At 37.4% G+C, this 13,778-nt stretch overlaps 5 protein-coding genes, 1 long non-coding RNA gene and 1 other non-coding gene across 7 annotated transcripts; 2 read left to right on the forward strand and 5 right to left on the reverse strand.

The window, feature by feature from the left end:
- Nucleotide 1: 1 nt before the first annotated feature.
- Nucleotides 2-1,330, reverse strand: LOC137582817 (uncharacterized). Its single transcript, XM_068297513.1, has 4 exons — nucleotides 1,236-1,330; nucleotides 1,095-1,147; nucleotides 583-771; nucleotides 2-522 (listed from the first exon to the last, which is right to left on the reverse strand). The coding sequence occupies exons 1-4, from the start codon at nucleotides 1,276-1,278 to the stop codon at nucleotides 52-54; spliced, it is 756 nt and encodes a 251-aa protein (XP_068153614.1). The 5' UTR covers nucleotides 1,279-1,330; the 3' UTR covers nucleotides 2-51.
- TRNAG-UCC (transfer RNA glycine (anticodon UCC)) lies at nucleotides 817-888 on the reverse strand. The gene has a single exon. It is a non-coding gene; the product is annotated as a tRNA-Gly (tRNA).
- Nucleotides 1,331-1,551: 221 nt separating the features above from the next.
- Nucleotides 1,552-2,827, reverse strand: LOC137582832 (uncharacterized). Its single transcript, XR_011033326.1, has 4 exons — nucleotides 2,683-2,827; nucleotides 2,171-2,492; nucleotides 1,936-2,107; nucleotides 1,552-1,872 (listed from the first exon to the last, which is right to left on the reverse strand). It is a non-coding gene; the product is annotated as an uncharacterized lncRNA (long non-coding RNA).
- A 574-nt stretch (nucleotides 2,828-3,401) lies between these two features.
- On the forward strand, nucleotides 3,402-6,298 carry LOC137582778 (uncharacterized). The gene is made up of 2 exons (XM_068297455.1): nucleotides 3,402-3,549; nucleotides 5,741-6,298. The coding sequence occupies exon 2, from the start codon at nucleotides 5,751-5,753 to the stop codon at nucleotides 6,105-6,107; it is 357 nt and encodes a 118-aa protein (XP_068153556.1). The 5' UTR covers nucleotides 3,402-3,549; nucleotides 5,741-5,750; the 3' UTR covers nucleotides 6,108-6,298.
- Nucleotides 6,299-6,689: 391 nt separating this feature from the next.
- Dpck (Dephospho-CoA kinase) lies at nucleotides 6,690-7,803 on the reverse strand. The gene is made up of 3 exons (XM_068297453.1): nucleotides 7,599-7,803; nucleotides 7,242-7,533; nucleotides 6,690-7,188 (listed from the first exon to the last, which is right to left on the reverse strand). Exons 1-3 carry the CDS (start codon nucleotides 7,708-7,710, stop codon nucleotides 6,876-6,878), a joined length of 717 nt encoding a protein of 238 aa, XP_068153554.1. The 5' UTR covers nucleotides 7,711-7,803; the 3' UTR covers nucleotides 6,690-6,875.
- Nucleotides 7,804-8,154: 351 nt separating this feature from the next.
- Ref1 (RNA and export factor binding protein 1) lies at nucleotides 8,155-9,989 on the forward strand. The gene is made up of 4 exons (XM_068296240.1): nucleotides 8,155-8,623; nucleotides 9,052-9,262; nucleotides 9,326-9,523; nucleotides 9,593-9,989. The coding sequence occupies exons 1-4, from the start codon at nucleotides 8,351-8,353 to the stop codon at nucleotides 9,751-9,753; spliced, it is 843 nt and encodes a 280-aa protein (XP_068152341.1). The 5' UTR covers nucleotides 8,155-8,350; the 3' UTR covers nucleotides 9,754-9,989.
- A 559-nt stretch (nucleotides 9,990-10,548) lies between these two features.
- Tailor (tailor) lies at nucleotides 10,549-13,157 on the reverse strand. The gene is made up of 8 exons (XM_068296723.1): nucleotides 13,009-13,157; nucleotides 12,662-12,781; nucleotides 12,176-12,602; nucleotides 11,895-12,119; nucleotides 11,591-11,833; nucleotides 11,359-11,529; nucleotides 11,095-11,296; nucleotides 10,549-11,019 (listed from the first exon to the last, which is right to left on the reverse strand). Exons 1-8 carry the CDS (start codon nucleotides 13,096-13,098, stop codon nucleotides 10,818-10,820), a joined length of 1,680 nt encoding a protein of 559 aa, XP_068152824.1. The 5' UTR covers nucleotides 13,099-13,157; the 3' UTR covers nucleotides 10,549-10,817.
- Between the last annotated feature and the right edge of the window lie 621 nt (nucleotides 13,158-13,778).

Consider the following 13,778-nt stretch of genomic DNA (forward strand, 5'->3'; position numbering starts at 1 on the left):
ATTTTCCTTTTATTTTTATAGTATGTTTTTTATTGTATAAAAACATTTTGTTTATATATTATATGCGACGTGTTCGCAGAATTTATGTATGGGATCGATGCGCTCATCGAAACGTTTGCCATTATATGAAAATTCTGTGTAAGGAACTGTATTCAAAACCTGGAATCCAGTGTCCTTGCCCAGTTTTTGAGAAAATCTAGAGGTCCAGAGAGCTGTTACAGCTGCCGGGCGATATTTACGCAGGTTAGCATTAATGTCGTCTAAGCCTAGACCCTGCGATAATTCTCTAGTTAACTCAATGGTGGATTTAGCCAAGTTCCGTCCGAGTCCCAAACGCTCGAACTCGGGGAGTGTGGCCAAAAACATTAATTCCAAAAAGCAATCCATATTTAACATCGAGCATACATCTATTCTTCCATCCGTTTCGATCATAAAATTCATTAAACATAGAGCTTGGCTGCTATGAACTTGCTCGTTTCTAAATTTAAGAAAGAAATAATCTTCACCAGGTGGTGGTGTAAACTGAAACAAAGGGAGAGTTTTTTAATTCACAAAATATATAGAAAAATTACAAAAGCGAACCTGCAATTTATTAAAAGAGACTGCAACAACACGACCGCTCTCGGCTTCCTTTACTAGCAAGGATACTCCGTCCTGGGCAGTTATTTTGCAAAGCTCCCGTAATTCCTTTCGAGCTTCAACAGCGTTGGGTAAACCAATTTCACAAGCAACACAAACCGATTCATTAATAAAAAAGGATTTATCAAGAACCTAAAAAATAAAATAAAAATTCAAATTAACAAAAAAAGATACAGCTGCGTCGGCCGGGAATCGAACCCGGGTCAACTGCTTGGAAGGCAACTATGCTAACCATTACACCACCGACGCCACATCAGATTCAGAACCAAACTTTGACTTGGTGTAGCCGCTTGCTTCGCTTTTCTAAATTATCTAAATTGACTGTTTGCAATTTTGTAAGCGACTTGATGAATTTCAATAGACTTACAAGTTTAAAATATTTAATAAATTTTTTTAATGACTTAGAGACAACAAAATTGACCTTGAAATAGATATCAATAGATTTGCATACTTACATCAAGAGCCTCCTCCAAATCTGCTTCTGTTATACCACGTACTTCGAATTTGCCTATATAAAATTACAAAAAACATTGCCATAAAATGATATCAGTGAAGGGGATTAACCTTAGGGGTTATTAATTAATCGATTTACACACCATCGTGCAAATTAGCCCAAATTCTACCATTCTCAGCACGCATTGTAGAAGATCGCAACTAGCCACGGAGAGACGTACGAAATACAACCGCCGAGTGCCGGAGAGAAACTGAGCGATAGAAAATAATATTTTGTCTTTGATAGCTAAATGGAATTGTTATCAATTCGGCACGCGATCTTTAAGGCAAACAAATGTTGTTTACACAATCTAGCTTAAATGTCTGCAAGCCTGAGAACCGAAAAGCATGTGCTTTGTTGGTCACTGTATACAATATAATCTACTTTAGTGTTGAGTGTTAAGCCACTTAATACATATCTAATTGTAATAAAAATACACCTTTATTGAACTAAGCAATAAAAATAATGGGTAATTAGTTTCTCAAGTCTCCTATATGAAAATATGTATGTATATACATGTGACTTTTTGCCTAACTAAAAAATTAATTTTTTGCCTTTTTATTTAATATCTGGGCAGATAACTTCTTCGAAAAAGACTTCAGGTTCCAAATGAGCTGACTCAAGATTTTTTTTTCTTAAATCACTGGCTCTTTTGTGTCTCCGATTTTTGTATGTTTGAAAAACTTCTCGCATTTCTTTGACATATTCCGCTTCCGTATAGCCTTCGTGCCGATTAATTTCTACATAATATAAATGGTGTGCATTAACAAGAGTGTCAAACAAATACTAAAATAAATTTTTACCATATAAAGCTCGATTAAAATGTTCGTTATCTCTGAACGATTTTTTATTATGAACACCAGTAAAGTTATATTCAAAAATCAAATCAGCATGGATTATGCGATGCAAATGTTTTCTCATTCCGCCAGCACGCATCTGGCCGTTAGGTTTTAATATTTCTCGCATAATTGGGAACTGTGAAATCAAAGTAAATTAATACATTAGGACTTGTTAATTCACAATTCGCTAAGTAATTACATATTTGTTATTTGGATCGGCCATTTCGGCATTGACTTCTGCGAATTGTTCCACTGTAGTTATTGGAAATAATTGCGATATCGTATTACTCGTTACTGGCGCATTCGTCAATTCTTTTAATTTCGCTATAATTTTTATTTGATTTTTCAAAACCAAATCCATTTGATCTTGTAATTTTTGTATTTCCTCCTCCGTGCTAAGTTTTGCTTCACAATAATCGTCCTCATCATCGGAATCTGTCTGAGGTGTCAATTTAATCTCCTTTTTTACTGTTTTGGTTATCTTCGACAGGTTGTTCATGGGGGCATTCCTCTTCATTATTCTGGTTGAAATAAAATTGAAAACAAATCAGAAAAGATCATTCTTAGTATGCCACGCTCGGAAGTATGTACTTTTACCCATGTGTGGGTGATTATTTCATGCCTGAAATAAGTAAGTCCACGAGTCAAAGATTGCCGAATTAATGCACAATAGGCATTACACTAATGAATAGTAATTAATTAGTATTTTACCTTCTTTAACGCTAGCTCCGCCTGCCTTGTTAACGTATTGCTTATTTATTTATTTTAATTACAAAAAAACATCAGCTTGAAGAGCTGGAGAACCATCGATGGAACTTTAGTTTTTCAATATATCGATGGAATTTTGTCGATTGTCGATAACACGTGTATTGCAGAAATCTGTTTTCTTATTTTATTTATATTCACATATGTATATTTTTAAAACAACTGTTGCACGTTGCATTAGCTTTAGAGGAAGAGACGTGCACTATCAAGGATTATGCGACAAATCATGATTAAAATGGAAACTACCAAAAGAGAATAGTTCTTATCCCCCGGTGGACCCAATTACATATAATGTAATTCAGTACTGATAACACAATCTTATTAAATTGATTTTTGGATTTTCTTTTGGATTAATGAATATCAATTAAGTGTCCTTAGTCACTCCGCCTTAAAGTTTTCCTACGGTCGATCTCTTTATTAAAGTAGCTCTTAATGGTATATTTTTAACAAAATTGGACTAAATAAACCTGTTATGGTATTAGCGTTATGGTATATGTATTTAATTTTCAAAATATTTAAATTTTATTTAAGAAAAAGATTTCGTTGGAATCAATAATATCGATGGTTTAAACCATCGACTACCATCACTTTCGATGAGCTATCGATATTATAGCATATTGGGTCGAATGTTTCGCCTCAGCCAAAAGGGTTCTCCAACACTACTTCCCCTACTGAGGCAAATGTTCATAGGCGAGGCGAAAAAAATTCAAAAATTAACTGTCCATTGGCGAAGAAGGTTGTGCGTCTCCGCGAATTTAGCACATTTTATCACTAAAAGTATTAAACATTAGTTTTTCGATCAAATAAACTCAGGTAAATATTTAGCGCAGTGCAAACTATTAAAGTCAACAACGACTATTAATGGATATGAGAAGTCGAATGATGAGGAATCAGTAATTCATCATTTTTCCACTTGTGTGATGGAATTTTGCGGGGCTGACCAAACGGTGAACTGAACATGGGGTAGAGTGAAGAAGCGCAAGCGCTGTGTCTATGTGTTTGTGTGTATGTGTTTATATGGAGTGCAGCTGCTTTGCATAAAAATAAAACACATTTCCCCCGGTAATCCCTGGATTGTCCCATATGTTGTCTGTTTTAGGTTGCTGCTTTTTGTTGCCTTTTCGTCATTCACATTGCATTGGTCCACCTTAAAAACTAGCTAAAGTCAGTTTAAACCAAATTTTAGACAGGCGTCGCGCGCATTTTTGTTGTTGTTTCTGTTGTAGGAAGTGACGTTTCAGCCGCAAAATCAGCGATGCGCAACAGTTAGTTGAACAAAATATAAAGTGGCTATATGCATTTGAGTAAAATTGAAAGGCAATACGTCAACAAAAGTGCCATTAATAAGCAATATAAATCGGCTATATACGAAACTAAGATATGATCGCAAATGAAAATTAACAAAAACGAAAAAAGGCTAAATGGCATCGGATGCTAAATTGTCATCACTTAGACTTAAATTTATTAGACTGTGCATCGTCGTCGCATTGTTTTAAATTCGGTTATAGCCTCTATCTAAAACAAGTAGGCTAAAACCAATCACTGGTTAAACTTGATTTCCATATATGCCTCGTCTTTTGGCCTAATGGCGAATTAGCCTTAATAAAATATGGAATTTACCTACGAAAGAGGAGAGCATTGTGAAAGAGAGTGAAGCGAAATGGGTGAAGTAATTTCAAGTTATATCCAGATTGCTCATTACTCATAAGTTCAACTACCAATACATACAACTAATAGCTGTTGTGTTTTATGCCCAGAAGGTACAAACACATATGTGTACACCTTGCAGTAGTACCGAATTCCAAATACCCTTCTCTTAATCCAATTAAGATTAGATGAAATGGAAATACATACAATTGATGAAAGTTTATAAATATAAATTTAAAGAATACCAAACCAACATTGACCATTTGCATTCATATTAATGAAACTAATGTGCCCTTTTACTCTGCAAAAAAGGTATTAATTGTTGTTTTGCTATGGTTTGCTTTTGTTTATGCTATACAACTGTTTGCTTTTATCTATGATGGAAAATGTTTGCCATTTAACTTAACTATGGGAAAACTGAGACGACGACGTCGAGGTAAATGGCCACGACTATTAAGAGATCTTTGACTTTTTGCGGTCATTCCTCCTCTTGTTGCTTTGTTTTTACTTTTGCCCTACACTAGCACTTACTCCCTTCTATCTCCAAGAGCAAAATGATTTGAACCCAGACCCTCCCCAAAGAGTGATGACTCATTCTCGGTTTTGTATTCCTGTTACTTTCTGCTCCCCTTGTGGTCTGCATTTTCTTTTTTCTAAACGCCAACATAAATTTAAAATAAACAATTGAGTCTGTGTCTTCTGAAAACTTTTTATTTGCCAAAATTTTCTCACGGCTCTGACCCACTGTAATGAGGCTTGACACCAAAAAGGCCAACAACAAGAACAACACCGAGAAAGTGCGACACAGCAAAAAAAAAAAACACGCAATTACAGTTAACGGAAAAGTGTACAAAAAATGAACGATAACCGGCAAAAAAAAAACTAGATAGAAGAGGTGATAAATTTTAGGAAAGAGTAGAGTGTAAGGTTTTGGAGGGGAAAAAACAGTGAAGTAGTCAGTAGTTTTCATATAGGGGTGATAATATTTTTGAAAAATATTACGACAAAACGTAGTGGTATAAATGTATGAAATCATCCTGTTTGTCATTGTATTTGACCCAGTTTTTGTTTAGTGGAAGCAAAGATAAATAGAACGTGCAGGAAAGGAACTTATCGACAACAATAATCCCTCTCTACGGCTCCTATTGTATTTTTAGTTTGCTCATTTCCATTTTGTATGTATGTTCTCATATCCCCCATTGGGGTTCCCTCTGCCTTTGCCCCTCATTTGGCAGTGCCGCATGTCCCCGAATCCATTGTACTGTCGTGGCGTGACGTGACTATATATTTTTTGTTCCATTCCGCACGTATACATTGTTTCCGTATTTATATCTACATTCATGTGTCTTCATTCCAGTTAAATCAAAATGACATCCACCGAATTGAAAATTGGCCTAAACGCCTCGAGTCGCCCATCGAGCCGTGTCCTTAAGCCACCTGGCGGAGGACACACAAATATCTTCTCCGAACCCGAGGTCTCCGTTAATGGCCCGCGCCCCAAATACAATCAACAGAACTCTTCCAATTTGAATGCCTGTATGGGTTCTACTGATCCTAACAAAAAGGTGGAACAATTACGCGATGAGATCACCGTTCAAAAGGAGGATGAGGCAACAAAGCCACCTCCAGTCAATCAGGCCAAGGATAACAAGGCACCTGCGTCAAATGGCGAATCGCGTGGACGTGTTCCACCCGGCGGATATTCGTCGGGAGGCTTCTGGTAGAGACACGAGGGTGAAGCAACAGCCAAATGAAGACAAGCATTTAATGACTCATCCTCAGTCCTCATCCTAGACCACAGCCAACCATCCATTAAACATACATTTATATATATAAATCGCTTAATACACATAAATACCCTAAATATAGCCTTATTATTCAGATATATAAATATATAATTGCTCTCTTCCCGCTCTTTGTTTCGTGTTTTGTATTAACGTCTAACGCAATTGTTTGAACTTTAAGTGCATCATCGAGATTCCGCCCTAATTAAATTAAAACTTTTTACCATCTACTTACTGTGAAAAATGAAAACCTAATTAATTTAAAATTTGTACTTAAAAATGTGTCCCAAAATGAAACTAAAGTAAACCTTCTGTAAAGTGGGTCAACCTCTAACATTTGTATCAAAATGTGAATTATACTCTCGTGTTTTCTAAAGATGTACTATGTATTCGTATTCTAAAACAAACGACAAAATAAATTAAAAAAAAAAAAAAAACAAAACATCAAAAATCAAAGTCTTTGTTATTGAATGTTTATATAATTTCTCCCTTTCACTTTAAGAGACAATTTAGCTCACAATATTAAATTAATTTAATTTATTTATTGATTACATTTTAACTATAAAAGCAATTTAATACGATTGGTTTATTGTGTAATTATATTTTGACTACAAGCATTAATTTGGTTTCAATTGCACATACACCAGACAGAAATGTATGTATAGGATTATACATCGTTGGGGAGGCCACGGAATGGAAATCTATGACTCAAAAGCTCCACGACTTTGGCCAACCACCATTAAAAAAAAATCGGCTTATCAAAAATATGCTAAGTCCGATCATGAGAATTAATCCGAAAAAACGCAGTCGATTATACCAATGCTGCTTAGACTCTTGCATCATGTTAAAGATGCGTAGTGCGGACTCCTCAGTATCCTTAACTGAACCATTATTGTCAATGACAAAATGCGATTTTTCACATTTCTTCTCTAGTGGCATTTGGGAATCCACACGATGGCGGGCTTCTGACTCGGTTAGTTCATTGCGGGCAATCAAGCGTTGCAATTGCTTCTCCGAATCACTATAAGAAAGGATATAAATGTCATTGCTACTAATAGATCGTGATTATTTTACCAGGAAACTGTGACAATTTTGTGTATGAAATCCAAGAGAATACCAGTTTCAAATAGCAAGGGCAAATCGAGCACTATCCAAGAATGTCCACTTATTAGAAGCTTACACACACGCCAAAATATAGTTCGATGTATAACCGGATGAGTGATCTTGTTTAGCTTGCCCCGCAGTTCCTTGTCCTCGAATATCATTTTCCCCAAGGCAGCCCGATTCAGCTCCTTACTGGGCAATAGAACATCATCCCCAAAGACGTCCCGTATTTTGTGCCAACAAGGTTGGCCTGGTTCCACAACTAGAACAAGTTAATGGTTCTTGTTAATTGGGTTCAATTAGACACATCCGCTGGGCTTGACTTACTCTCTCTGGCTATTTTGTCAGCATCAATCACAGGTACTCCATTGCGTTCAAATACCTTGCTCACGGTACTCTTACCTGTAGCAATGCCACCAGTTATTGCCAAAATAAACATATTTATTTCAATATTTACTTTTATCTGTTATTTTTCAGTTTTTTTTTTTCGGAATGTTTAGTGTTACAAAATTAACATTAACTACTAAGCAGTGTTGCCATATCGCTTAAAAACTTTGTACATTTTTTCTAAAAACGCTCGAACATTTGAGTAAACGCGCGAACATGTTCGAGTTCTTGAGTAAACCCTTCGAACATGTTCGAGTTCGCGAGTTCGGTTGCAGTTCGCCTCATCGGTTGCAGTTCGCCTCATCGGTTGCAGTTCGCCTCATCGGTTGGGCTCATCGGTTGGAGTTGGCCTCATCGGTTGCAGTTCGACTCATCGGTTGCAGTTCGCCTCATCGGTTGGGATCATCGGTTGGAGTTGGGCTCATCGGTTGCAGTTCGCCTCATCGGTTGGGCTCATCGGTTGGAGTTGGCCTCATCGGTTGCAGTTCGCCTCATCGGTTGCAGTTCGAAGTTCGAAGTTGTGTTTTCCACAAAGTCGCCGTCGCCATATTGAAATTTGTGAAAAAAATTGTGAAAAAAACACGCGCTTCATTTTTATAAGAAATTATTTATCAGAAATTAGAAAAAAACAGGTCACAGTCAACGTTGATAAGGATCTCATTTTACAGCTAACTAAATAAATAATAGAGAAAATGGTGGATAAAATTGAAATGAGCCTTGACGACATAATCAAGTCGACCCGGTCACAGAAAAAGCCACAGGGTGGACGCGGTGGCGGACCCGCTGGACGCCGTCCTGGCGCTGGCTCCCGTTTCCCAGTCGCCGGTGGGCGTCGTGGAGGCGGGGCTGCTGGTGCCGCTGGTCCACCTCGCAAGGGTGCAGCATCTGGTGGTGGAGGCGTTGCTAAAGGTCGACGCGGAGCCCCCGCTGCGGGCGGCGTCGTACAGAAAGCGAAGTTTGCACGGGTAATTTGAAAAACTGCAAATAAAAAAAAACATATCCAATGCATTCACAAGGACAAACAAAGCCCAAAGATTGGAGAAAAATATCAACAAAAGAGAACGCGATTGTGTTAAATAAGGGAATAATGTCCGACCCGGCGGGTAAATAAAATGGCGGGAAAAGGATTAACGGTAAAAAGCGACTAAAGTGACCCCAACGAGATAAGAAGTTCCATTTCTGTAAAAACCAAGTCAAAACAAAAAAACACATTTCGTTGTCCAAGTTTATTTTCTTTCCCTCCTAATCCTACTCCAAAATGAAAATCCAAATCTTTAGAATGGCCGCGTTCGTCCTCATGAGGCTCAATATATACTTCTACAAACAAGAAACAACAACCAACCAAGATCAAATCTTCTACTGCAACTACTACCCCCCCTCCTCAACTCTCTAGGGTGATGTGAACAGCGCTTGGAAGCATGATATGTACGATGGACCCAAACGAAGGGCTGCGGCTAGTGGCAGCAGTTTGCCAGGTCCCACACGATTGATTGTGGGCAATTTGGATTATGGCGTTTCAAATATGGATATCAAGGAACTATTCAACGATTTTGGGCCTATGAAGAAGGCGGCCGTACATTACGATCGTTCAGGAAGATCTTTGGGTTAGATCTAACACCGTTTTAACCCTGTGACATCTAATGCTAATTGCCCTTAACTTATTTTAGGCACTGCTGATGTGATTTTTGAGCGTCGCTCAGACGCTTTGAAGGCCATTAAACAATACCATGGTGTGCCCTTGGATGGCCGCCCGATGACCATACAGCTTGCCGTTTCTGACGTAACCGCACTTACCCGACCAGTGGGTGCAGCTGATGTTAAGCGACGCGTCGGTGGGCCAAACACCAGTCCCTACAAACGTGGTGGTAGGTTGTAAATTGCTAAATCTTTGGTGCAAAGTTTTTTAACTATTTGTTACATTTCCTCTCATAAAGGTGGTCAAACAGGCGGCCGTGGTGGATTCCGTCGTCCAGGCAATAATACTGGTGGCAAACCCGCCGGCGGTACTAATCCTCGCCGTGAGCGAAAGGCCGCTCCAACTGCCGAGGAACTTGATGCCGAACTGGACTCTTACATTAATGACATGAAGATCTAAAAAATAATTTAAATAAGCTGTATCTAGTTCTTAGTCTAGAAATCTTAGCCTAACCCACACACAAAAAACCACGAACACAACCAACCATCCCTAGTTTTAAGGTATAATCTTTCTTCTACCATATGGACTTAACAATTAATGGTAATCGATTGCAGAAAAAAAATATTCAAATTACACTTGGTAATTTGACATAAAAATAATGTTTAATATGTCAAAACATACAAATTTCAAGCAAATACATTGCGGTATTTATTTATACATATACACACACAAAAAAAAAAAAAAAAAAAACATGCTTTAACACACAAAAGAGATGACGATGTTAATAATTATAATGATAAAAATTGAAGTCATCAATTTTTAAATAAACTGAAGTGTAACAAATAAAATCTTTAGCAAATGATTAATTCACAAAAGTACAAAAATTATGATTGCGGCTTGATAAATGTTTTTCACTCACACACAACCATTATAAAAGCTCGTAAATTAAACAGGGCGACATTTTTGAGTCATGAAAGTTGGCGTGCTGATCACGACCATGTACATAGTTTTTGTTATCAGACCATTTAAAAAAATCAGAATCAGCGTACCTCAATTAGTTAGTCAAACTAAATTCACTAAAATCGAATTGTTTATTATTCTAATACCAGTAGTTGTAGTTGTAGAAAAACACGCGTTTCGACCCTTCTATTGCATAATTTTGTGTGCATATTTTAGTTGAGTTCTATTTATTCAGTTTTGTTATACAATATTAAAGTGTTATTAATTGTACTTTCTTATTTGTTAGTCATAATATTGTTTACAATGCTCCGCACAAGCTAATAGTTATTTTATTTAATTGAGTTTTTAAAATTTAACAGATCTTTTCGAAAATTTTCGCTTCATTTTACATGGTTAAAGTAAAGTTTGATCAATATATTACAGTTTTTTACTATAAATATTCAAAAGGTTTTGCTTAAAAACTTAATTGGCCATTGTAAAGCTTATACGAAGTTGTTCTTTCTTAATTTTTCATTGTTGAGCCCATCAATTACGAAAGAATAGAACTGCAGCTCTTTGCGTCCTTAAGCATTTCGCTGACGCCAGTTATGCCCAGAGTCTCCCAGCAAAGCTGCGGTTTGCTGACAATAATCAACAAACGTTTGAAGTCCATTCCGGGTCACTGCTTTGGTTACATTATGATTTAATTGTATAGGATCGTGAACAACCATCGGCTTGCGCAATTGTAAGGTACAGTCGGGATTCTCTTGGGCATAATTCAAATAGCTGAAACAAAAGATGAATCATGAAATAAATTTTTCCAAATAAACTGAAGTGGAAGTGAAGTGTACATTCACTTACCGCTCGGGCAGACTCTTTTCAATAAGCAATAAATCGACATCTGGTGTACCATAATATGGGCAAACCAAAAAACGATCATACTTAAATGTAGCATAGTAACTAAAGAAGACCTTTAAATACTTTTTGATAACGAGCACTGTGACCTCCACGCATGGCAAACCAAATTCACTTAACGATTTTTGTGCAAAGTTCACGATCCAGGCTGAAATCGGAAACCAAAGCCTTGCTAGAAGGGAAATTACTTTTTTTAGAGTGTAAACTTACGTCCAACCATCTGCTTAAAGCCCTGATCGTTTTGCAAAATATTTATGGGGGGCAAAAGTTTTTCCAATTGCAAAAAATAAATCAACATTAAGGTAATGCTATAAGTAGTTATTTGTTCCGTAAGCTTGCAACGTTCCAGCCAGTTCTTCACGTAGATACACATATATTGAGCTAAACAAGACAAATCTTGTTGAATACACTTTTTGAAGCTAGTTAATTGAAGTAAACTTACCAAGGGGCTGCAATTCGAAAAGATATTTAAGTAAATTTGTATTACAAAAACCCAAACTATTTAGACAAATGTCACACTCAATGCCAGTGGGCAGATGGCAAGTCTTTATAATGGGAACACGAGCCTGTTCTATCACATTGATAATCCGCCACTGGTTGTTGGTGACGAACTTTAATCGCATCGTTCGCAATTTGGCAATGGTGGCATTTGATGCGCGATGTTCAAAGATGTGAAAAGTGTTTCCTAATAAACAATAGGTCGAAATTGAGTATAAATTGAGTCTCTTAATTGAAATTCGACTAACCAATATCCACAAATACATCCAGATCGGAGGACCGAGTCCCTATGCCTGTAATGCGAGAACCAAATTTATAAACCCGCACTTGCTGCTTGGGAAACACAGGAGCCAGCAGCAAACGCAGATCCTGTTCAATTTGATCGTACTCCGGTATGACTTTTAATTTATCAGCGACAGGATACTTGTCCTTGAATACATTAGACATATCACCTAAAATCATTGCCTTGGCCTCTGCAAAGATGAAATGGATAAGTATTGTACTTGGATTGCACTTCTCTGTTACTCACTCTTGGGTAACTGAACATTCAGCTTGGCACGCGCCTCCACCTGAGCGCGCTTTTTCTCTTGTCGCGTTGCATGTTGTGTCGGATTTAGTGGTTGATTATTCGGATTGGGATTGGGATGTCTTTCTGCCAAATGAGCCACTGCCTTGTTTATGGTGGTGCCCACTATCCGATTTGTGCAGGCAGTGCAACTGAATGTACGCTTAATCTTCGAGAGTTCTGCGGGCTGGACAAAGCTCACGCCACACTCTGTGTTGCCGGATTCACCAATGAAGGTGGGATTACGATCTAAATATGTTTCAATTCCCACTACAATGCGTTCCAATAACTTGGTCAAATGTGGATCCAATTGTACCTGATTGCCGTGGGCACGACTGACATCCTCAAGGGTTTGAAGAAAGAAGTTTGCCTCCATAGTCAGCGGATTCAACTAAAGACATCCAAGAGATTATCTTTAGTTTGTTTACTAATTATTTGGGATTCACTTACATATAGAAAACTATTTTGCTGACTTTGCGGAGTATTCTGTTGGTATTCATTTCCCTTCTCCTTATCTGCCATGGCTTTAGTAATATTTTTGGTCTTTTTTGTTGTTGAAGCGGCAACTACCTGGATTTAAAAAAAAATAATAAAATAATGAATTTGATAACTGCTATGTAAATCGTAGCTTGCTTCTAACTTCTCTTTTGAAAGCAAGATACAATTAATTCTAACCAAAGTGTCTATTTGAAATCATACGCTTGTCAAAATGGAAAAATTAATGTTGCAAATGTTTGCTTTTGCACTTTTAATGGATGGAATGGATGATGTGGGCGCTAAAGCATTTATCAAAATACCACGATAGTCTTTGCCGCGCTCTCATAGTATTGTCTTTCCGCATTGCTGTAGAGCGCTTTTTCCAGCCAGTAAGGATGCATCCTTTGCATTTCTTTTACGATTCCTCAGTGACCACCACCAATAACAAAAAACGTCAACTAGGGATGAGAGTCCATCTTACGCGATACTCACGAACTGAAGACGTTGAACCCAGAGAACATTCACCCAGATATTATATGAATTTATATATTTTATTTACTATATTATGAATTGTATTTATGACTAAAGTAGTACTTTTGATAGACGCGAAGCATAGCTGCTGCGACTGTCCTTTTCGAGAAGGCGAAATATACTCGAGGAGCGACTATCTGTCTCTGACAATGCGGCGTTCCTCGTTTACAAGGCCACGAAACATTTGTAAATATATGTATAGATAACAGATTTAAGATTCAATTATAGATTGTGTATACAGTTGGACCTCGATTATCTGAGACGGTCGGGACCAAAGCCATCACGGAAAATCCAACTCGAAAATCTAAATCGACAGCAAAATTTTCATGTATTTCATACTGACTATAAAAATATATAAAATGTATGTACATACACCGTGTTTCTTATTGACTGCAAACTAAACCGGGGAAGCCCCTAATTCGTTTAATTTTTTTTAGAATAAAAATTTCGTTTCCTAGCCCGTTTCATCAATAGAGCGGGCAGAGGGCAAGGTCTTAGCGATTTATGTATCCTGTATATAGGATTGATGACAGACGCGCCTCATCTTATTTTTGTCTAT

This window comes from Drosophila tropicalis, unplaced genomic scaffold, assembly GCF_018151085.1.
Source record: "Drosophila tropicalis isolate 14030-0801.00 unplaced genomic scaffold, ASM1815108v1 contig_859, whole genome shotgun sequence".
NCBI lineage: Eukaryota > Metazoa > Arthropoda > Insecta > Diptera > Drosophilidae > Drosophila > Drosophila tropicalis.

What these genes read in the sequence shown, in the direction of transcription:
- LOC137582778 (XM_068297455.1), top strand. Translation starts at nt 5,751, where the DNA reads ATGACATCCACCGAATTGAAAATTGGCCTAAACGCCTCGAGTCGCCCA.
- Ref1 (XM_068296240.1), top strand. Translation starts at nt 8,351, where the DNA reads ATGGTGGATAAAATTGAAATGAGCCTTGACGACATAATCAAGTCGACC. An exon ending in AGAAAGCGAAGTTTGCACGG is followed by an intron (nt 8,624 to 9,051) that starts GTAATTTGAAAA and finishes TCAACTCTCTAG; the next exon opens with GGTGATGTGAACAGCGCTTG. An exon ending in CAGTCCCTACAAACGTGGTG is followed by an intron (nt 9,524 to 9,592) that starts GTAGGTTGTAAA and finishes CCTCTCATAAAG; the next exon opens with GTGGTCAAACAGGCGGCCGT.
- Tailor (XM_068296723.1), bottom strand. Translation starts at nt 13,098, where the DNA reads ATGCAAAGGATGCATCCTTACTGGCTGGAAAAAGCGCTCTACAGCAAT. An exon ending in GCGCGGCAAAGACTATCGTG is followed by an intron (nt 12,782 to 13,008) that starts GTATTTTGATAA and finishes TTTTAAATCCAG; the next exon opens with GTAGTTGCCGCTTCAACAAC. An exon ending in AGCAAAATAGTTTTCTATAT is followed by an intron (nt 12,603 to 12,661) that starts GTAAGTGAATCC and finishes GGATGTCTTTAG; the next exon opens with TTGAATCCGCTGACTATGGA.
- Dpck (XM_068297453.1), bottom strand. Translation starts at nt 7,710, where the DNA reads ATGTTTATTTTGGCAATAACTGGTGGCATTGCTACAGGTAAGAGTACC. An exon ending in TGACAAAATAGCCAGAGAGA is followed by an intron (nt 7,534 to 7,598) that starts GTAAGTCAAGCC and finishes AACTTGTTCTAG; the next exon opens with TTGTGGAACCAGGCCAACCT. An exon ending in AAAATTGTCACAGTTTCCTG is followed by an intron (nt 7,189 to 7,241) that starts GTAAAATAATCA and finishes CCTTTCTTATAG; the next exon opens with TGATTCGGAGAAGCAATTGC.
- LOC137582817 (XM_068297513.1), bottom strand. Translation starts at nt 1,278, where the DNA reads ATGCGTGCTGAGAATGGTAGAATTTGGGCTAATTTGCACGATG. An exon ending in TTGGGCTAATTTGCACGATG is followed by an intron (nt 1,148 to 1,235) that starts GTGTGTAAATCG and finishes AATTTTATATAG; the next exon opens with GCAAATTCGAAGTACGTGGT. An exon ending in TCTCTTTTAATAAATTGCAG is followed by an intron (nt 523 to 582) that starts GTTCGCTTTTGT and finishes CCTTTGTTTCAG; the next exon opens with TTTACACCACCACCTGGTGA.